This window comes from Carassius carassius, chromosome 32, assembly GCF_963082965.1.
Source record: "Carassius carassius chromosome 32, fCarCar2.1, whole genome shotgun sequence".
Taxonomy (NCBI): domain Eukaryota; kingdom Metazoa; phylum Chordata; class Actinopteri; order Cypriniformes; family Cyprinidae; genus Carassius; species Carassius carassius.
The window spans coordinates 28,434,146-28,456,915 of record NC_081786.1 but is presented as its reverse complement, the minus strand read 5'-3'; the positions used below and the strand labels follow the sequence as shown (position 1 = coordinate 28,456,915).

At 39.1% G+C, this 22,770-nt stretch overlaps 1 protein-coding gene across 1 annotated transcript; it reads right to left on the bottom strand.

Moving 5' to 3' along the window:
* Nucleotides 1-2,797: 2,797 nt before the first annotated feature.
* Nucleotides 2,798-22,529, bottom strand: LOC132113082 (trafficking protein particle complex subunit 12-like). Its single transcript, XM_059520897.1, has 12 exons — nt 22,407-22,529; nt 20,139-21,292; nt 18,794-18,910; nt 11,883-11,996; nt 10,858-10,996; nt 10,244-10,356; nt 10,071-10,143; nt 5,900-5,973; nt 4,891-4,989; nt 4,417-4,520; nt 3,447-3,534; nt 2,798-3,356 (listed from the first exon to the last, which is right to left on the bottom strand). Exons 2-12 carry the CDS (start codon nt 21,270-21,272, stop codon nt 3,114-3,116), a joined length of 2,298 nt encoding a protein of 765 aa, XP_059376880.1. The 5' UTR covers nt 21,273-21,292; nt 22,407-22,529; the 3' UTR covers nt 2,798-3,113.
* Nucleotides 22,530-22,770: the final 241 nt, after the last annotated feature.

The window sequence follows — 22,770 nt, the reverse complement described above, 5'->3', positions numbered from 1 at the left end:
GACGTATGCAAGACATGGGTTTCAGCTGTCGCATTCCTTATGTCAACCCACTCTTGAACAACACACAGCGTCAGAAGCATCTAAAAACAAAAAGGACTGGACTGCTGCTGAGTGGTCCAAAGTTATGTTCTCTGATGAAAGTAAATTTAGCATTTCCTTTGGAAATCAGCGTCCCAGAGTCTGGAGGAAGAGAGGAGAAGCACACAATCCATGTTACTTGAGGTCCAGTGTAAAGTTTCCACAGTCAGTGATGTTTTGCGGTGCCATGTCATCTGCTGGTGTTGGTCCACTGTGTTTTCTGAGGTCCAAGGTCAACACAGCCGTATACCAGGAAGTTTTAGAGCACTTCATGCTTCCTGCTGCTGACCAACTTTATGGAGATGCAGATTTCATTTTCCAACAGGACTTGGCACCTGCACACAGTGCCAAAGCTACCAGTACCTGGTTTAAGGACCATGGTATCCCTGTTCTTAATTGGCTAGCAAACTCGCCTGACCTTAGCCCCATAGAAAATCTATGGGGTATTGTGAAGAGGAAGATGTGATATGCCAGACCCAAGAATGCAGAAGAGCTGAAGGCCACTATCAGAGCAACCTGTGCTCTCATAACACCTGAGCAGTGCCACAGACTGATCGACTCCATACCACGCCGCATTGCTGCAGTAATTCAGACAAAAGGAGCCCCAACTAAGTATTGAGTGCTGTACATGCTCATACTTTTCATTTTTATACTTTTCAGTTGGCCAAGATTTCTAAAAATCCTTTCTTTGTATTGGTCTTAAGTAATATCCAAATTTTCTGAGATACTGAATTTGGGATTTCCCTTAGTTATCAGTTATAATCATCAAAATTAAATGAAATAAACATTTGAAATATATCAGTCTGTGTGTAATGAATGAATTTAATATACAAGTTTCAATTTTTGAATGGAATTAGTGAAAAAATGGCCAGCACCTGTATGTATATATATATATATATATATATATATATATATGGCCACTTTAGTAGGTACACCTCGCTAGTATTGGGTTGGATTCCCTTTTGCCTTCAGAACTGCCTTAATTCTTCATGGCATAGATTCAAAAAGGTGTTGGAAACATTTCTCAGAAAATGTGGTCCATATTGACATGATAGCATCACACAGCTGCTGCAGATCTGTCGGCTGAACATCCATGATGCAAATCTCCTGTTCCACCACATGCCAAATCTGCTCTATTGGATTGAGATCTGGTGACCGTGGAGGCCATTTGAGTAAAGTGAACTCATTGTCGTGTTCAAGAAACCAGTCTGAGATGATTTGAGCTTTGTGACATGGTGCATTATCCTGCTGGAAGTAGCCATCAGAAGATGGGTACTTTACACTGTAGTCATAAAGTGATGGACATGGTCAGCAACAATACTCCGGTAAGCTGTGGCATTTAAACGATGCTCGATTGGTACTAAGGGGCCCAAAGTGTGCCAAGAAAATATCCCCACTCCATTACACCACCACCAGCCTGAACCATTGAGACAAGGCAGGATGCTTTTATGGTCTTTACACCAAATACTGACCTTATCATCTGTATGTGGAAATCGAGACTCATCAGACCAGGCAACGTTTCTCCAATCTTCTATCGTCCAATTTTGACGAGCCTGTGTGAATTGTAGTCTCTGTTTCCTGTTCTTAGCTGACAGGAGCGGCACCCGGTGTGGTCTTCTGCTGCTGTAGATCATCTGTTTCAGGGTTTGATGTGTTGTGTGTTCCGAGATGGTATTCTGCATACCTTGGTTGTAATGAGTGGTTATTTGAGTTTCTGTTGCTTTTCTATCATCTATAACTAGTCTCCCTATTCTCCTTTGACCTCTGACATCAACAAGGCATTTTCATACACAAAACTGTTGCTTACTGGATATTTTCTCTTTTTCAGATCATTCTCTGTAAACCCTAGAGACGGTTGTGTGTGAAAATCCCAGTAGATCAGCAGTTTTTTAAATACTTAGACCAGCCTGTCTGGCACCAACAACCATTCCATGTTCAAAGTCATTTAAATCTCCTTTCTTCCCCATTCTGATGCTCGTTTTGAACTTCAGCAAGTCGTTTTCACCACATCTAGATGACTAAATGCATTGACTTGCTGCCATGTGATTGGCTGATTAGCAATTTGTGTTACCAAGCAACTGAACAGGTGTACCTAATAAAGTGGCCAGGTGACTGTGTGATCTGGAGGCACTGGATGATTCAGAAAAAGTTCCAGCATTTACAATTACAGAGATGTTAGCAAAAAAAATGTAAATTAGATTCTCAGCAAATATAGTATACAGCCTCATACATTGTGCAAATTTTTATTGCGATCAGTCACCATAACAAAATGCATGTTATTAACTGATGGCTGGCATTTTTGTTGTTTTGTAGGATTGATTTTTCAAGGCTTGGTTAGCACGGGCACTAAAGAAGAATTACATTGAATTTAATCTTGAAACTGCTGAGGAGTTGCAGCACCCCGTACTGACATATTTTGACATTGTGTTAGACAAGCAGACATAGGTTTATTAGTCAAAATGGGCGATGCCAGACTGTTTGATTGGATTATATAATTAAAACACTTTGATGAATCAGTTTTCTCAGCTTTTAGTCATGATGGTCTTGGTGTACCATGTTTCATGTGAATTGAACAAACAATCTAGGAGGAGTTCAAAAAAAGTAGCCTTTTTTATTTAAAGTGGCAGGAAAATGCCAATTTGAAATCAAATAATTGGCAAAAGAGTACAAAAACAAAATAAATATATGGCGCATTAATAAACCACATCTCAACATCAGGTCAGGTTTTAACACATTTATTAACAAGATTTCCTTTTTTCATCTTCAGAAATACACAGTACAGTTATAATTAGCTTAGACTCTTTGAAAACAATCACTTAATGCATTTAAAAGCATTTCTCTTGATTCTTGAAACGCATGTAATTTTAACCCTTTTTCTGCTCTGTGTGGCGCAAATATCATTGAGTTATCATGTTAACTTTGGTCCTGTCTGTACATGGTAAGCACAACATATGTGAACTTGTAAAAGCTCCAAAAGCAGAACAGTATTTTCACTCGTTCATCCGGTAGTGTCCTGCGTGTTGGACTGTGTTGTCTCATACTAGCTTGAGACACTGGACGTTGAAGCTGTCTCCCTCTCTACAGGCGGTGGCCTCCAGCAGAGCCTGTTTCTTCTGTGTGCTGCGCGAAGACTCCAGCTCGTACATGGTGGTGAGGTTGAACAGCACGCTCTCGTGCAGGTAGAGCGCTGGGTCTTTGTGCACCAGGCTCTCCAGCTGGCCCAGGGACTCCTTCAGCCTTCCCAAATACAACAGACACACGGCTGCATTGTTGTTTGCCTGAAGAACAAAGTTGGCCTTGTTATCGCTGGCAGGCTATCCAGTGCTATTTGTCTGGCAGTGCATCACTCAGTAACGTGTTCAACTTACCACTGGGTTCTTGGGATCGAGTTTCAGGACGCTGGAGAAACACATGTGCGCGTCTGCATAGTTATTCTGACTCAGATAAACAAAAGCCCTGTGGACGACATCACATCCAGCTTCAGGAGAGTCACAGAAGCACGTATACTACAGATGAACAAATGCTTCTGAAAGCTTGTTAAGGATGCATTTATTTAATCAAAAATAATTTTTTTATAGTAACTTATTTCTGTAATGTGCAGCTGTATTTTCAGCATCATTCCTCCAGTCTTCAGTGTCACATGATCTTCAGAAATCATTCTTTTATACTGATTTACTGCTCAAGAAACATTTCTGATTATTATCAATGTTGAAAACATTTGTGCTGCCAAATGATGCTAATAAACCAAAATGCACAACATCAACAAAATAAAAATAAACAAATTAAAACTTTTATTCAATAAGAGCACATTAAACTGATCAAAAGTGACAGGAAATACATTTTTTTATATCAATTTATTAATATACAAAGATTTAAATCATCAAATCATTTAAAATACCTATTTAAAATTCTTATATTTAAGTAAATATTGCTCATAGAATCCTGAAAAAGTAACATGATTTCCACAAAAATGTTAGGTTAAAAAACACAAGTGTTTTAAATATTCATAATAAGAAGAACCATTATTAATAACTGAAGATCATGTGACACTGAAGACTGGATTAATGATACTGAAAATACAGTTTGATCACAGAAATACATTACAGTTGAACATATTCACATAGAAAACAGGTATATTAAAATGTAAAATTATTTCACAATATAACTGTTTTTACTGTATTTTTGTATCAAATAAATGCAGCCTCGATGAGCAGAAGAAACTTTAAACACATCTTTCAAAAATGAATAAAAACAATCAGTTATTCCAGCATTTGATGGGCTGGAGTGTCAACAGATTTCATGGAATGACCAGAGGTCAGGGCAGAAATCAGCGCTCACCTGTTCATCAGCACTGAGGTGTCTTCATCAGGTGTTTTTCCCTTTGATTGACAGGCTTTCTCCACATCCTGAAAATACTTCTCAGCAGTTCTGATGTCTCCAATCTAATCATATGAACAAACAGAACATTAATTATGGTCTGTGTGGAGATAAAACATGAAAAGAGAAGTACACTCTCTGATCCTCTTCAAAAACAAGCAACTCTGCAGAGCGAAGACATCGTTCCCTCATCCGGCAGACGTTCTGTGGCTTTCCACTTACAGGTAAACACGGCGTATTTCAACCAAAAATTGGTCCAACGTGAAGCTTTACAGCATTTTATTATTTTTATTTTTTTCCAGACCTTTGATGTGCCCTTGATGGACATAATTCTTAATTTCTCAAAATGACTGACTGCAAACTTTTGGACAGTAGTGTACATAATAAAGTTCAGAATTGTAAACGGTGTTTTGCTGTCGATGCCATCTGATGCACCTGTAGGAAAATGCGGCCCATTCCACTCAGCAGTTGCACTCTTTGCTCCGGCTCGTACTCGATGATGGATTGATACGTCTCCACTGCCAGCACAAAGTCCTTCATGTCAAAGAGAAAATAAACACCTTTTACAAGTCTGTCAGGATTACACACCATCTCACTGCTTCGAACCTGCGTTCTGCTGAAATACTCTTAATGACTGCCAAGCTCCAATAGAAAAAAAAACACCATGACACTACCACAAAATGCATATAATGACTGTTAGGAACCTCTAGTGATTCATTCCATGATTCCTAAAGTCATAGTTTTGTGTGAGGAACAGACCAAATGCATTGTGACGTGTACGTTTGAATATTGCGGGGTGAATGAGATTTGACAGCTGCAGATGATAGTTTATCTCATTCAAAGGTGTATGAACTACTGTTAAGATACATTTTTATCATTGAGCTTGACAGACGTGGTCACAGAAAAGACCAAAAGTGAGTTGGATGTTAATAATAGGCATGCTAATAAGTGACTAATTAATAGTGAGAATGGAGTCTTATACTAAAGTGTTACCCTTTTATGTGTATTGTATAGAAAATAAATCAAAACATAAGTGATATATATATTAACATAAATCAGGAATAAAATTGACATATAAAAAGATGCACTACAACAAGGATTCAGTTTTGTGAGTTTATTCGGTGCGAGTCTGCTAACCAATGTGTGTCACTACAGTCTTTGGCCAGCAGATGGCACTTGTTGAACATGATAACTTGCAAAAAACAGTTATTTCTTTAGCTACTGAAAGACTGGTATACTACAGAGAACAGTAGACTATGTGTGCATACACACTGTTTTACCAGTAGAACAGTAATCAGAAAAGCTATTTTCTCAGTAGGCACCTGCTGGAAGGAAAGCCTGTTCTTTCTCTAACCCTAGAGTCTGAGCATGTGCACAGATATGATTCAGGTCACATATGAATGTGTGAGTGAGTATGTGTTTGCTATCTCTTCCACTCGCATACCTTCATCATTAGCAGACAGTTGGCCATGGAGTACATCACTCTGCTCAGACGTGACCTCCACAGCTGGATGGAGGCTGAAACACAGAGCAGAGCAGAGCAGAGAGAGAGAGAGAGAGAGAGAGAGAGAGAGAGAGAGAGAGAGAGAGAGAGAGAGAGAGAGAGAGAGAGAGAGAGAGAGAGAGAGAGAGAGAGAGAGAGAGAGAGAGAGAGACTGAGTAAATGGAATAAAATTGGAAATTGCAGTCTTTCCATCCTTTTTCCTGGCTCTAAACCATCAATTATTTGTCTGCTGGCGGGAATTATAGTGCAGGAGGAAAAGACACAGTGACAATTGCATTTATTTTCCCCCTCTGGCTCACTGTAGACCCCCATCAGTGAGCCGATCTGATCTCATATGTGTGTGTGTGTGTGTGAACAGACTTTAGCATATGTGTCTCAGTTCTGATGTTGTGTGACCACACAGACCGACAATATCACGCTTCCTCCACTCCTGACACACAAATCAGAAATGTGAGAATATTCCTGAAAGCATACTAATTAAATGGGTCATGAACTGAGAAACTAAAATTCCCTTGATCTTTTGTTCTATGAAACCATCCTGTAAGTTTCAGAACTCAACACTTTGTTGTTACTCTAAAAACAGCCGATATTGAACGAAGTCTGTCAGAAAGAATGTGGGATATTCTAAGCACCGCCGCCAAAGAAGATGATCAATAAGCTCATTTGAGATGAGCAAAATCTGCGCAGAGCCGATTCTACATCACTGCCTGTTTGCCCCTCCTACCGATTCTACATCACTGCCTGTTTGCCCCTCCTACCGATTCTACATCACTGCCTGTTTGCGCCGCCTATCGATTCTACATCACAGCCTGTTTGTGCCGCATACCGATTCAACATCACTGCCTGTTTGTGCCGCATACCGATTCAACATCACTGCCTGTTTGCGCCGCCTACCGTTAGTACATCACTGCCCGTTTGCACTCCTGCCGATTCTACATCACTGCCTGTTTGCCCTTCCTACCGATTCTACATCACTGCCCGTTTGCACTCCTGCCGATTCTACATCACTGCCTGTTTGCCCCTCCTACCGATTCTACATCACTGCCCGTTTGCACTCCTGCCGATTCTACATCACTGCCTGTTTGCCCCTCCTACCGATTCTACATCACTGCCTGTTTGCCCCTCCTACCGATTCTACATCACTGCCCGTTTGCACTCCTGCCGATTCTACATCACTGCCTGTTTGCCCCTCCTACCGATTCTACATCACTGCCTGTTTGCCCCTCCTACCGATTCTACATCACTGCCTGTTTTGCCCCTCCTACCGATTCTACATCACTGCCTGTTTTGCCCCTCCTACCGATTCTACATCACAGCCTGTTTTGCCCCTCCTACCGATTCTACATCACTGCCTGTTTTTCCCCTCCTACCGATTCTACATCACTGCCTGTTTGCCCCTCCTACCGATTCTACATCACTGCCTGTTTGCCCCTCCTACCGATTCTACATCACTGCCTGTTTGCCCCTCCTACCGATTCTACATCACTGCCTGTTTTGCCCCTCCTACCGATTCTACATCACTGCCTGTTTTTCCCCTCCTACCGATTCTACATCACTGCCTGTTTGCCCCTCCTACCGATTCTACATCACTGCCTGTTTTTCCCCTCCTACCGATTCTACATCACTGCCTGTTTGCCCCTCCTACCGATTCTACATCACTGCCTGTTTGCCCCTCCTACCGATTCTACATCACTGCCTGTTTGCCCCTCCTACCGATTCTACATCACTGCCTGTTTCCCCCTCCTACCGATTCTACATCACTGCCTGTTTGCCCCTCCTACCGATTCTACATCACTGCCTGTTTGCCCCTCCTACCGATTCTACATCACTGCCTGTTTGCCCCTCCTACCGATTCTACATCACTGCCTGTTTGCCCCTCCTACCGATTCTACATCACTGCCTGATTCGCACATGTAGTGTTTGCAAGAGAGGTGAATGCACAGGTCTACGCAGAAACCAAACGTTGAAGATGACTCCAAAAACTGTTTGAAATATCCAAAAAATATACTGTATAGAAAACTAGTTTTGCTTCTTGATACTGCAAACACCTACAGCTCAGACAAAATTTGCACCTTCAATGTTACAGGATTATAGTATGTATGTGGTCTATCTGAATCAATCCTGCTCTTCCTCATGCTGCCAGGGGGCACACAGAAGCAATGAACAGCCAGACAGAAAGGGTTCAGGGTGAGAGCTCTGCTACAGACGTCCCGCTGAAAGCACATCACACCCACAGACGTCAGGGGGCTGCTGAAATCACACACTCTCCTCACAGCTACGCTGAAGCATGTATTTATCTCTGTCTTCACCAAAACAACATGTGAGGAAATCAATGGAGCATGCAAGTCTTACAGATGCATCTGCTATCAGCTCTGATGGATCGCTTGAGACAGGATCTTACTCTACCATCGACGGCTTCTTCTCAGGTAGCTTTAGAGAGCAGACTCATGGGCCAGACAAAGCTTAGAGGCTACAAGTTTAATGGTGATGTTTAAAAATATAGACTTTTCCGTGGCGAATATATATTACAAATATATACTAATATATATACTGTGGACCAAAAGTATTGTTATTTTTCACACTAAAAATATATTTCATTTAAACAAAATGTCAATATATTACAAAATGTATTTCAAGGGGCAGGAAAGTAAATACCAATCTTAAAATACATTTTGCATAAATGTATGTCTGCCCATTCTCCTCTGACATCAGCAAGGCATTTCTGTCCACACAACTGCTGCTCACTGGATATTTTCTCTTTTTCAGATCATTCTCTGTAAACCCTAGAGACGGTTGTGTATGAAAATCCCAGTAGATCAGCAGTTTTTAAAATACTTAGAACAGGTGTACCTAATAAAGTGACCGGTGAGTGTATACACGCATAGTATATATTATTCAATTTTAATTAAATGTAAAAAAAAAGAAATTTTAACAAAAATTAATAATCATCAACCTAACATTAATGTCAGCATATATTATTCAAATCTAAAGTACCGTATTTTCTGGACTATAAGTCACACCTTTTTTTTCATAGTTTGGCTGGTCCTGCGACTTATTTATCAAAATTAATTTGACATGAACCAAGAGAAATGAACCAAGAGAAATCATTACCGTCTCCAGCCGCGAGAGGGCGCTCTATGCTGCTCACTGCTCCTGTAGTCTACAATGAAAACATAGAGTGCCCTCTCGCGGCTGGAGACGGTAATGATTTCTCTTGGTTCTTGGTTCTAAATAAATGCGACTTATAGTACAGTGCGACTTATGTTTTTTTCCTCGTCATGACGGATTTTGGGACTGATGCGACTTATACTTAGGTGCAACTTATAGTCCGAAAAATACATTATATATTTGTATTATTTAATTGATCGGAGATAACATGAACTGTTCCTGTGGTTCAGTGGTAGAGAATTGTGTTAGCAGCACAAAAGGTCCTGGGTTTGATTCCCAGGGAACACACATATTGGTTTAAAAAAAAAAAAAATTGTATAGCATAAATGCACTAAGTCGCTTTGGATAAAAGCATCTGCTAAATACATAAATGTAAATGTAATGAACTAACAATTAATTTTTGTATTTTTATGAATGTTCAAAAGATTAATAAAAAATAAATAAAATAAATGTCTTGCTCATTGTTAAATGTAAGTTTCCCCATTAATTAATGTTTATATATATATATATATATTTTTTTTTTTTTTTTTTTTTTTTTTTTTTTGAACTATATGTTTATGTTTAATATATATAAATTTTCTTTTTTGACCTCAAACAGACATGACAAGCACAGTTTTCTTTTTTGTGTTGATATTTTCCCTATTTTTGTCCCAACAGGGAGTCTGGGCATTGCCTAATGCTAGAAAGTATTTTAATATTAGAAAACAGTATTTAAACATTATCCTCGACGCAGACTTTAAGAAAGTTATATCTCTGCAAATCTCTTTATAAGTCTGTGCTATAATTCAATCATCTTAACTTACATGAAAATATCAATATAAATGTATAAATAACTAGTTTGAAGGGTGAGTGAAAGGTGACAGATTTTTCATTCTTTCTGACTCAACAGCACTATGTATTTGACCTGCACTAGCCACAGAGGACAGATTTGAGTGGTCTGTACCAAGTCTGTTGTCCTGCGTGAGGTTCATCATACTCCCGTCCTCAGCTAAACCCTCCTGCAGGTTACTCAGGATCTGTGAAAGGACAGGAGCAGAAGTTTTACAGCACTAATTACAGCGAGGCTAATTCAATTTGCCTGCAGGTGCGAGCGCTGAGGTGTAAAGTTCAGGTCACCTTCTGACAGACGTTCTTTATTCTGTGGAGACGGTCCAGAGTTTCCTGAGGCTTCAGCATGTACTGAGGGAGCTCGGCGTGCAGAACACGCATGGAGAAGGGCACCATCGAGCCTAGAGCATGCAAAACAAACACAGAGATAGATATCAACACTAATGCATGCTCTTTCTCTTCTGTTTTTCTGTCAAGAAACAGACTCCATGCTGGTGAAATGAGTGGCTTTGATCATGCGCCACTTTGATATCAGGACCGATCCTGTAACGCAGACCTAATATATAACTTTCTATATTATATATCTGCATGTCTTGAAATAAAGCTCTGTTGGGTGATGGGCTGATATTATGATTGCTTTTGAGAAAGAACTTCACTTCCTGGCAAAAGTTTTTGAACAGTAATATTTTTTAATGTTTTTTAAAGAGATCTCTTTTGCTCACTAAGCCTGTATATTACATAACATAACTGCATAACATGTTAAATGTCTTTACTCTCACTATTAATTGATTTAATGCATCTTTTTGAATAATTGAGTGATTTCTTTGTATGGATAGCTATTCCTCAACATCTTAACATGGCCTTCTGCATGAACTGTAGTTAAATAACTCCAGAACTCTTACCTCTTCTTCCAGGGTAAACAGTATGATAATATTCGTAGTAGAGATTTGGATGATCGAGATTCCCGAAGGGCTCAAACTCCAGCTCTGCATTCTGGAAAAGGTTGAGCTTCACCAGAAGAGAGAGACGCACAAACCACAGCTGTAGAGAGAAAAGAGCGCTCTGCTTCAATAAAACTAACCAACATTTACTTCTTTCTGTAAGTGTAGTTTACCAGTGTTTTCTGGTCTTTAAAATAGTAGGTTACTGTGTTGGCATTCATTCAACATGTTAAATAGAGCGCATATCAAGTAATGTCATAAAATCTACTGATGAAATTAGGCGTTATGAAACTAGCAAGTATTGCCTCCATATTGAGCAATCATTATCTTCAGTATTACACGGACTGGGTTAATACTACCATTAAACATTATCTTGCAGGTTAACGTAAATATAAAGAAGGCAATAATAACAGACAAGTGTATGTCGTGAACTAATCATTTAAAGGGATCTGCCAGCAGAATGGGTAGATTACTTACAAAATGTAATCTGCTGCTGATAACAAATTACGAAAATGACGAAAATTTTATAGTTAGTAACATAAATATATGTAAAAAGGTTACGGATTACTTCTTGATTACTTTTTTAATAGTTTGTTTACTGCATAGATTTGAATAGGATTATTTTGTTTGTTATTTATATAAGATAAATTTGTGCTAATTCAAATTTTATGCATTAAACATTACATTAGCCCTCATTCAATTATAACTGAAATGTGTTTGTCAGGAGTGTTTTAGAAAGGCAACGTTGAGGAAACAATCATAAAAACAAATGTTATATTAGCCAATCACCTTTGCATGATTAATTTAAATCCTCTCCTCCCATAAATTGGGCATCTGGAAGTGAAACTTCTACAAATGCATATGCAAAAACATCAGCCACAAAAATAACTGTGCTCATGCCCTTTCATGGCTAATGTTTCGATGTGTCTTTAGTAACTCCTGGCACGAGCTGAATCTGGCCCCGGTGTGCTAGTGCTTCTGCTCACCTGCAGGGAGTCAGTGGTGTGGTTGGTGGGCTGGCCGCTCTTGCCATAGCCCTGACCATGAGCCGTCAGCAGTCTGCCCGTCAGCTCCACAGCCGCCCTCCAGTTCTTAGTGCTCTGTGAGAGGAGATGAAGACACTAAAGGGGGGGTACAATGGTGTTTCGTGTATTCAGAGTTGTTCACAGCGTTAAAGAAATGGATTCTCATGCTAAACATGGCCAAAGTTGTAAAAAATAATTTAGAAGAATGACTGAGAATTTCTGTGCCGAAAATCTTACTTCCGGGTTGGTACAAGTTTCGGCTGGTTTTTTTCGATCATGGATCTAATGACGTAGACGATAACGGAAGTCCTTATATGAGCATTTCTCCCGGAAAAGCGCGCACGCACACACGTTGACCAGAGGAGAGCGAGACCGCGCACATCAACGTGCTTCAAAATCCTCGGCAGCGCTGCATTGGATTTGTTCAAGAATGCCTCCAAATAAGTGCGTTTTTGGATGTGAGGGAAAGTTTACCATGTTCAGCTTCCCCAAGAACCCAGCGTTACATGAACAGAGGATGCAGTTTGTTGTTCCAGGGCAGCGACGGAGTGTATCAAGTGCGTTTGTGTGTTCTGGTCATTTGAGTGATGAATGTTTTATAAACAAGGCCCAAGTCGACGCTGGATTTGCACATCGTTTGCTATTAAAACATGGAGCCGTCCCTGTGATAAAAGACCCCATTCATGTAAGTACAATTGCATCGGATTTCTGTCTTTGGTTGGAAATCAGCACATAAGTGAAGATATGTTACTGGAAACAACACGAAACATCAGTATTATAGCTCCGCTCATGGCACGCCTCCAGGAGCTCGACTTTTTCAGAAAAGAATCGGAAAGCTGTATTTTTCTTTTATAAATATGATAAAACTAAAGACTTTTTGGATATATGAAGGATGCAGTACTACTCTATAGGTACTCAAGATTAACATGAGATTAGGTGAAACGGTGTACATTGCCTTTTATTAAGCCAAGACTTCCAATTAAAAACCTTCAAAATGAGCATCGAAATGGAATTAATATCTACTGTGATACAAACAGGGGACTGACATATCAGGCTTGTTTACAGCAAAGTTTAACTCATAGTCAGGGTGAGAGGAGTCCTTGAGAATGCTGCGAGCTCGTCGTAGACAGCGTTTCCTCTGGATGTCCTCAAGAGCAGGAAGTGGTGTCCCTGTGATGCCTCGGGCAGTTTTCATCACCCTCTGCAGTGCCTTGCAGTCAACAACTGAGCAGTTTCCATACCAGACTGTGATACAACTGGTCAGGATGCTCTCGATCGCACACCGCTAAAAGTTCCCCAGGATGGATGAAGACAGCTGGTTGTTCTTCAGTGTCCTGAGGAAGAAAAGGCACTGGTGAGCCTTTCTTGACCAGGCTGGAGGTGTTTGTGCTCCAGGACATGTTCTCTGAGATGGTGTTTCCAGGAACTTGAAGCTGGAGACACGTTCAACAACCATCCTGTTAATGTGGATGGGGTCATGCATGCTTACTTTCTTCTTCCTTAAGTCCATAATGAGCTCCTTTGTCTTACTGCTGTTAAGGAGCAGGTTGTTGTCAGTGCACCATGTGACCAGGTGCTGTACCTCTTCCCTGTAGGCAGTTTTATCGTTGTCTCTAATGAGGCCAATCACCATGGTGTCATCAAACTTGATGATGGAGTTGGATCCATGAACAGGCTTGCAGTCATGGGTGTAGAGGGAGTAGAGGAATGGGCTCAGCACACAGCCCTGTGACAGGAAGTAAACATGTAAACATACTCCAGTCCGTGTATTGAAACCTGTCCTGAAGTAAAGAGTCTGGTCCAGTAGTCCTCACTGATGGCTTCACACGGCTGATGAGAGGTCAATACTTAGGGGTGAGAAACAAAGAAAGGTGATCAGACTGTCCCAGGTGAGGAAGGGGGGGTCGCCATTTAAGCTCCATCAATGTTTGTGTACGTGTTATCAATGTTATAATGACTAGATTGAAAAGTCTTCATGTAAATCCCTCAATCAATTCGATTGATTTCGATCTGAATGAAATCTTGATTGGATTGAAAGGGGTTAGAAAATAACTAGCTCATTGCACATAAATGAAACTTGTCTTGCCAAGACATGGCAAGAGATTCATCCAAAAGACAGAAATGTTTTAGCAAGGGCAGTGCCATATTTAATCTTGTTAACCCTTTAGTTTAGGGACCAATTGACACTATTGCATATTACTAGTATATTGGGTGTGTATTAGTAGTTATAAAGTCCATATTAATGGCATATTATGCATGAACATCTTTTGGATCCCCCCATACCCAAACATAACAACTAACTTACTAACTATGAATAAGCAACAAAGTATGAGTTAATAGTGAGACTTGGACCTCAATAGTGATCTTAATATCTTACAGGAAAGAGTCATAGATGTGCTAATCTATGCTAATTGTACAGCTGATGTAACATATTTCCATAACTCCATAAAACTTGAAAAAAAAAGGGAATACAATCTAGGATCTTTACTCAATGCATGCCATTGTAAAGACAAAGTCTGTAAACCGTGCATCGGCAAAGTTATTTTACATACATTTAATCATTTTAGCAAAATAGCAAAATAGATACAATACAATATATGATTAAAAAATATCTAGATTTTTCATAGATCTTAATAAAAAAAATTCACCCTTTGACCTCATGTAGTTTTTTGGTTACACTTCTTGTTGGTTACACTTTGTGCAATTCTCACACCAATCTAACTTGGGATTTGAGCAGAGGACTGTAATTTGGATCATGGTGGTGTGCAAGTCCCCTAGATGGGATGCTGTTTGTTAGCACGGTCTTCCCATCTGTATTCATTTCTCATCCTGAGCAGAGTCTCTCCTCTGCATTTTTATCGCCTCATAACCTCCTCTCACTTCTGCTTGCCTTCTTTTCTGCTCTCTCCCACTCTCTCTCTTCAGTCAAAGATCCCAGAGACTCTAAATCTTCATTAGAGTGGTAAATGAAGCCGAAAACCACTGGCAGGAAATGGGCAAAAGCAGCAGCCACCACTGAGATAAAACATAAGAGAAGTCAATGAAAGGGGAAATGAGGGTCCTTCCTGATATACTGCATACTCGGGGACTCCAAACACACACACACACACACGACAGATCAGACATTCTGCTTTTTAAAGAGACTCAAAAATCACCAATGTATTAATGGCCTTTTTATTTACTTATGTGACTACAGCCTTGTAAAACAGTTATTCATAGCTTCTAACCTGAAAGTGCAACAGAAACCCTGTTTGTCACAGTTTGGTTGTGGAAGGAAAGGGAGTTAAAGGGCAAGGATCTATTTGCATCTTTTTATCACAAAAACACAGGAAGATAATTCATTTTTATTGTACTTTCCAGTCACATGGATCAGGGTTGTCAGTGTAAACACACATTCAGTCCAAGACACATTTCCCCTTTTCAATCTGGCAACAAATCAAACTAAGTAAACATAGGAATCAATGGGATGACTTCAAAGTGAAATTAAAATTTGCGATTGAAAATCAGTAATTCAGAATTAAGAATGGCTTTCAAACTCTACTTAAATTCTAGAAAAAAGTCTACGTACAAAATGAAAGCATCACATTTAATTTCAATAAACGTACTCATTTGTACAGCATTAATTTAATACAGTCTAGCAGTAATGAATCGGCTGATGTTCTCATAAAATCTGCTCTAAGTTCAGTAGTAGGTCAATGACTTTCTTTGGATGTATTAGTTTATTTATTTATAAATGAAAATCATACTGATTTCAGACCCATCTTTCTGCTTCCTGTGACAGTTTGAGACCATCACTATGGCGGCTCATTTCATCAGTTATACACTTTCACAGCTTGACTTCTCATCAACACATCAGATATTTCATGAGTCGTTATTAAAATCAACTTCAAACTTCAATCTTAAAAAAAAAAACAAAAAAAAAAAACATTTTGAAGTTGTAAATAAAAAAAGATTATTGGAGCATATTTAACAAGAAAATACCATTCGAGTCTTTCAAATTTCATGTTTAATTCAATGCTACTTGCCATTTCTATTGCAATTATAAAAAGAAAAAAAATGAAAATAAATCGAATCACAATTAGCAACTTCTGAGTGAAAGGTTACATCATTTTTAACAAAGAATATTGGTAAAATATCTATTTAGGAGTCTTAGACCTTTCCAGTGATATATAGTTTGTCATGATTAGATTAGGATTTAATTGTAATATAGTGAAGTAAACAGGCGTCCCACCGAGGGGACGGGTGACAGTTAACAGCTTAAAGTGACTGATTCAATGTAAATGCAATCTTATCTTTTTTCTAAATCCCTAAATTGTCTCACTATCTAAACTGAACCGTGAAATGAAGTAAGAGATTCAGTCCTTTGTCAGCATAGAAATAAGCTGGAGGAACATTATTTTAAACAGCTGGAGAGGAAGTCAGGATGGTGCAGCGAGAAAAGCCAAAAATAATCGCTGGAACCCCGCACGAAGACAAGAGCCAGATCAGAAGAAACAGAGAATAAAAGAGAAACACACATCTCTTCTCTCTGGGGATGACAGATCTGGATCAGCAAGCACTTCTACAGCAGTCCCAGTCCCAGACTATTTCAACAGTTGTCCTGTGTACAAATATACTGTATGTGTCACTTCTTGATTTCTGTTTAGTTCCTGTCGGTCCTCATTTGGTTAATTTCCTGTTCTCATGTTAGTCTTCATTCATTGGTTTCCACCTGTGTTATATTAATCATCTCATTTGCTCTTTTGTTTCCCTTTCTTTAAAAGGTTTCATTCTGTTCTTCGCTCTGGACTGATGTTAATTCTGAATGGTCAAAGTTTGTTTGTTTATTTTATTAAAAACCCATTTATTCCTACTCCTCCTTCGTGCGCCTTTACTAAAACCACGACCGCATGACAATATGTAAACAATAAAAAGAAGAGAACTTTATCCACAAGGCCCATGACAATTATTTTCCAAACCTTTCCAAAGTGACGCTTTTCTATTGCACAGTGCAAAATTAATCAAAAGTTACCATCACTTATTCAAACACACAGGTTGGGTTTCCATGTTCTATGGGGACTCTCCATAGGTGTATTAGTTTTTATACAGTGCAAACTGTATTTTCTATCCCCTTACTCTAACCCTACACCAACCCTTCACACAAAACTACAGAGAAAAAAAAAAAAAAACACCATGACCCACCTCCACACAAACACAAATAGGCAAAAGATTTACGTATTTGAATTGCATTTAAAATTTCAGTAACACTTTAGTATAGGGACCAGTTCTCACTATTAACAAGGTGCTTATTATCATGCATATTATTAACAATAATAAAATATGAAAATATGTTTTCAGTACATGTTTCCTATTAAAAAAGTAAGTTTGGATGGGACAAGTCAGTGTCAATATTTGTAATTAACTGCAAATGATTAAGATAAATGTTTCTTTCTTTTATCAAGAGAACACACACATATGATTTCTGTTGCTCAAGCAGTAATGCATGAGACTATCAACACCAAGTTCATGGGTCTGATTCCCAGAGAATGCATGAACTAATGAACGTACAGTTTGGAAGAAATGTGAGTCTCTTTGGGTAAAAGCATCTGCCAAATGCATGAATGTTAATGTATTTTTTTTAAAGCAATACAGTGCACTGCCTGTGAATGCCTCGCTATATACAGTGCACTGAACTTCTGAGGGTTTCTCTGCTTTCAGAGATTTGTGATCTGGTCTGTGAAGTCCAGGATCTGGGGATTAGAGCTCAAGCTTCCACAGGCTACACACACACACACACACACAGTGTCTCCTTGTCTTTCGGTGAAGGTCGTGGGCACAGCGGGCAAGGCTGCGCATCTCAGGCCTGTCTGTGTGTTCAGAGGTAAATCAGTGAGGCAGTAATTTTGGGCTCCTAGAGCTCCAGCTGACACTTCATGCTGCTCGATACAACACTGCACACACACAATCTCAGACAGAGATGGCCAATACTATCGGATATACAATGTATATGGAAGATATATTGAATATCCCTGATACATGCTGTATGTGTGTTCGATGATTTTGCTAGTAATACAAAATCAAGCAACATCAGCATGTTTACATGCATCCAAATAACCTATTTATTATCAGATTGGAGGGTCAATCGAAAACAAAAGCCTTGATGCAAACACCTCAATTGATCTGAATGAGTTTAATCAAAATGAAATTGATTGGATGGAGTGGTGTAGAATTAATAATCCGATTTAACAGAAAACGAAAGCTCTTCAATTCTTGACTATTACTATTTTCTCAACAGTGCTGCAGCCACAGCATATTTTTGGAAACGACTTCTCTTTAGTGTTTCTGGTTCTGTGTTTAGCTTTTCACTTCTGCCAGTTGCATTTATGCTTCAAAATTCATAAGTTGTATTCATTTGTGAAGATCACATAGGACAAAACATGTAAGAATCATAAACTTTTGTTTGGTCACACAGAGTTTATGTTCTTCAATAATCAAAAAGCCAATGGAAAAGTCCTATTGGGTTTGTATTGAGAGGATTCAATTCAAATAATTGTGATTGACTATACTATATTTAGCTTGTCTGTCCTGCACTAGTCTCAGAGAAACTACAAGCTATAAAAGAAGCTCCTTTGCCAACTAATGGCTGGAATACATTACAGTGCAGGGTTTTAGCTCAGATTTTTGCACCAATTTACAGATCGGGGCAAATCAGTGCTAGTTGCCACAAGTTAGTTTGAACAGTCATGAAACTCGGAAAGAAATGGAGAGGTTGAACAAGTACAAAAAGTGCCGCTCACCTCCAACTTAAAATATCCCAGCCATAACACAAAAAAGCCACCAAACAGGTGCCTGTCTGTGCTTAAATGAGTCAATACATATGATGTGCTACTCACTATCAGCCGCTTGAGACCGAGGAAGTTCTGCTCCACTGAGTTGGCCGAGAGCACCTGTCTCTTCATAGCTGCCTGGTCGCCCAAGAAACGCTGCATGAGATCTTTCACCGCATCGCCCTGAAAACACGAGAGCTTCAGTTTCTGCTTCACTCGCTGTTACACACAGTTAAAACACCAAGAGCAATGAAAAGTGACTACTGTCTCTGGTTTATTTGATATATCCTAGTTAACTAAAAATAGTTAATTTACTAAATATGTTATTTACTGCAAGTTAAAGACCTGAAAGATTGTTTTTTCTTAATTATAAAAATACAGTATTTTTTCCTAAACATTTTTTTTATGTTAATATATTGTAGAATGTGATTGATTGCTGTGAAGCATCATTCCTCCAGTCTTCAGTGTCATATGATCTTCAGAAATCAGAATAATACGATGATTTACTGCTCAAGAAACATGTTGAAAACAGTTGTGCTGATAACATTTTTGTGGAAACCGAGATACTTTTTATTTTTCAGGAATCTTTGGTGAATAGAAAGTTCAAAAGAAGAGCATTTATTAGAAATACAAATATTTTGTAATATTACAAATGTCTTTACTGCCACTTTGATCAATTTAATTCATCCTTTCTTAATAAAAGCATACATTTCTTGAAGAATGGTAGCAGCTAACATATTTTCCACTAAAAACAAAGCTAGAAAGCATTAGTTATGTTAGTGTACTGGACATGGACGAAAAGGCACAAAATTCTCATGCGGTTTTTAAGCAACAGTTTGCCTTAAATAAAAAAATAAAAAAATAAAATAAAATCACACATTATATTCTCATTTTGCACCAATCATGCTTTTTTAAAATAATTAATATTTTAATTAGTACTACATGACTAGAGAAAACAGACATAAATTGCTTTGGTGTAAATTCACCACCCACAATGCACTGCGCTCGATCCAACTCTCTGAGAGCAGATTACAAAAATACAATCTCTAGTTTACACAAAAGCCCTTGGGGTGTCAAAAAGTCACTGGGTGATGTGTTTTACATCATCTGCTCTGTTAAAAACAATGTTTTTAAAATGCAGTTTCGCAGTGCATAACCATTTTGGGTTCCTCAAAGGACCTTTCAGTGAAGAGTTATCCAGAGAACCATTTTTTCTTAGTGTGAAGGACCTTTTAATCATCTAATAAGAACCATTTCCATCGATGCCAAAGGTTCTTCTTGGATATACAGACTGTTCATTTCTATCCACTCTTGACACGCAATACAAAGCCTGTTAAAAATGGTCAAAGATAGCCTTTCATAATGACATTAATTCATTTTTGAAGTTTTTAAACTGTATTGTTGCACTGACCTGCAGGTTGTCAAACTTGAGTCCAGGCATGGCCAGCTGCTCTATGTCTATCTGGACAGGACTGATCTGCTGTGTGGCCACCGATATCAGCACTCTCCTGGTGTCTTCTGAGGGAAGCCATGCGTCATAGCGCTTATCCAGATCACTGGTGATCAGAGCGCTTCCGAAGGGGTCGTCTCCACTCGGGAACACAGCCTGGAGCTTGTTCATGGGCTCTACGGGACTGACTTGAGGTTTGGAAGCGACGGGGGTGAAGTATGTGCCTGCCGCGGTGGGAGCAGATAAGAGAGGAGACTCAGGAGGGGCGGCTGTCTTGGGCGACTCTGCGTTTGGGTTGCTGATTGATATGAAAGACGTGGACGTTGTAAAAGAATCGAAGAAGTCTGAGGCGGGGTTGACCGCGCTGCTATCCGTGAAGAACTTGCTGAGGCTGGGGCTCGGCTGGCACACCTGAGGGACCAGTCTGTTGGGGGTTTCTGTGTTGCCAATGGTAAAACTTGGAGATTTTACCAGCGTGGGCTGAAAGCCGTCGGGAATCAGAGCTTGTGCTTTGGGTTGCACACCTTGGCTGAAGATGGTACACACCGGGACGTCCTCGTCTTTGGGGGTTGTATCCGTATCCATCTCAAGCGCTGTCTCCTGAGTTTTGGGAGCCTGTGGTTTCAGGTCGTCTGGTGCAACAGTTTCCCTTTTGTCATCCACCTGCACAATCTTCTCCTCCTCGTTCTCTTCTTTGCATAAAGCCTCAGATGCATCGTCAGGTTCAGCAGCGCTGGCTGTGCTTACCTCTTCGTTTCTTCCTTCTGTATCTCTGTCAGGTGTTTTGGCCTCCTCATTTTCATTCTGCTCCAAAATCAAGTCGATGGGAACCACGTCCTCTTCCTCGCTATTCGGGGAGTCAGAAATCATCACGCTCTCCATCATCTGGTCATTCAGCTTGTCCATTGGGCTCTCAGAGTGACAGCTGTCATCCTGTGGTGAAACGAACGCTTCGGCGTCCAGGTCGATGCTCTCCTCTTGGGAGGATTCTTCTGTCGGGTCGTTCTGGGACGGGACGGAGGCCTCTAGCATCTCATCTGCTCCATCGATGTCCAGAGTAACAGGCCTCTGGGCTGGACCCTCACTGCTGTCCATGAGTCCAGCCTGGATGCTCCCTGCGATACACATTCAGACAAAACAGTGAGCAATGATTTAGGATAAATGGCTAATAAATAAACTTTAGTTATAGAAGAAGAACCCTTGTGAAAAAGAAGGACACTTTAGCATGCTTATTGTTCAAATGTGACCTTGGAACACAAAACCAGGTAATTATTTGAAACTGAGATTTATACATCAGCTGAAAGCTTTCCATTGATGTATGGTTTGTTATGATAGCACATTATTTGTCTGAGATAGAACTATTTGAAAATCTGGAAACTGAGGGTGTGAAAAAATCTAAATATTGAGAAAATCATCTTTAAAGTTGTTCAAATGAAGTTCTTAGCAATGCATATTACTAATCAAAAATTAAGTTTTGATATATTTACAGTAAGAATTTTAACAAAATATCTTAATAGAACATTATTTTTACTTAATATTCTAATGATGTTTGGCATAAAAGAAAAATCGACCATTTAGACTCATGCAATGTATTGTCAGATATTTCTACAAACATACTTATGACTGCTTTTGTTCTCCAGGGTCACAAATAATCTACATAAAAAATTTTTACTTAATGTAATGTTTTGGACACTCAATTGCATGTTAACTGCAATTACATGGAGAAAAAAAATATTATAGTTTAAATTTAGTGCAATGACATTTTTCTATAGTTCACATAATATTTAAGGAAACAATCGCTTATCGAAATACTATAGTACAAATCAGAAGACTAAATAACAGAAATATTATTTGACAAATAACCTTTACGCTTTTCTGAAACAACAAACTCGTAACATTAAACCTTTTCTTGTTTTTATCCCCTGAACAATAATAAATATGATGATGAATATCAAATGAGCAACTGCAATCATAATACAAGTAACGTTAATGATAAAAATCCAAACATTTTGGAGGAGAAACTTAACACAGAAATATGATTAAACGTCAGTTTATCGATAAAACTGATCAAATCCTGAATTTCTGAAGAGCTCTGTTGCAACTAAACAATGAATTTAGACTAAAACACAACAACGTTGAACTGACATTTCAGAAAACGTCATATTCTTCTCAACACTTCCGCAAAAAGAATAAAAATATAATAATAAAAGTGTAAAAACAAGACTGTACCTTCTGTGAAATGAACGCTGATGACAGCGGAGTAAATACACGCATGCGCACTGACGTAGACAAACTAACCCTACGGTGTGCGAAAGGTGTCAAACTTCGTCGCTGCGGTGGAGGCTGGTATTCTCGAACGAAACATACGTTCAAAAAATCTAAAGCAGCGTGACACCCGGAAGAGTGTTACGGTAGTTTCCATGCGCTGTTTGCGTAAGTCCTATTTCACTATCGCGGAACTGCTGTACCTGTTATTAGTATTTGAGAATTACTGAACTGCTGGGATATTTACGTTAAATATCAGTTGGATGTTTAAAACTAGCATTTGTATTAAAAGTAACAAATTGATATAACGTTATATTTTCCGTTTCAA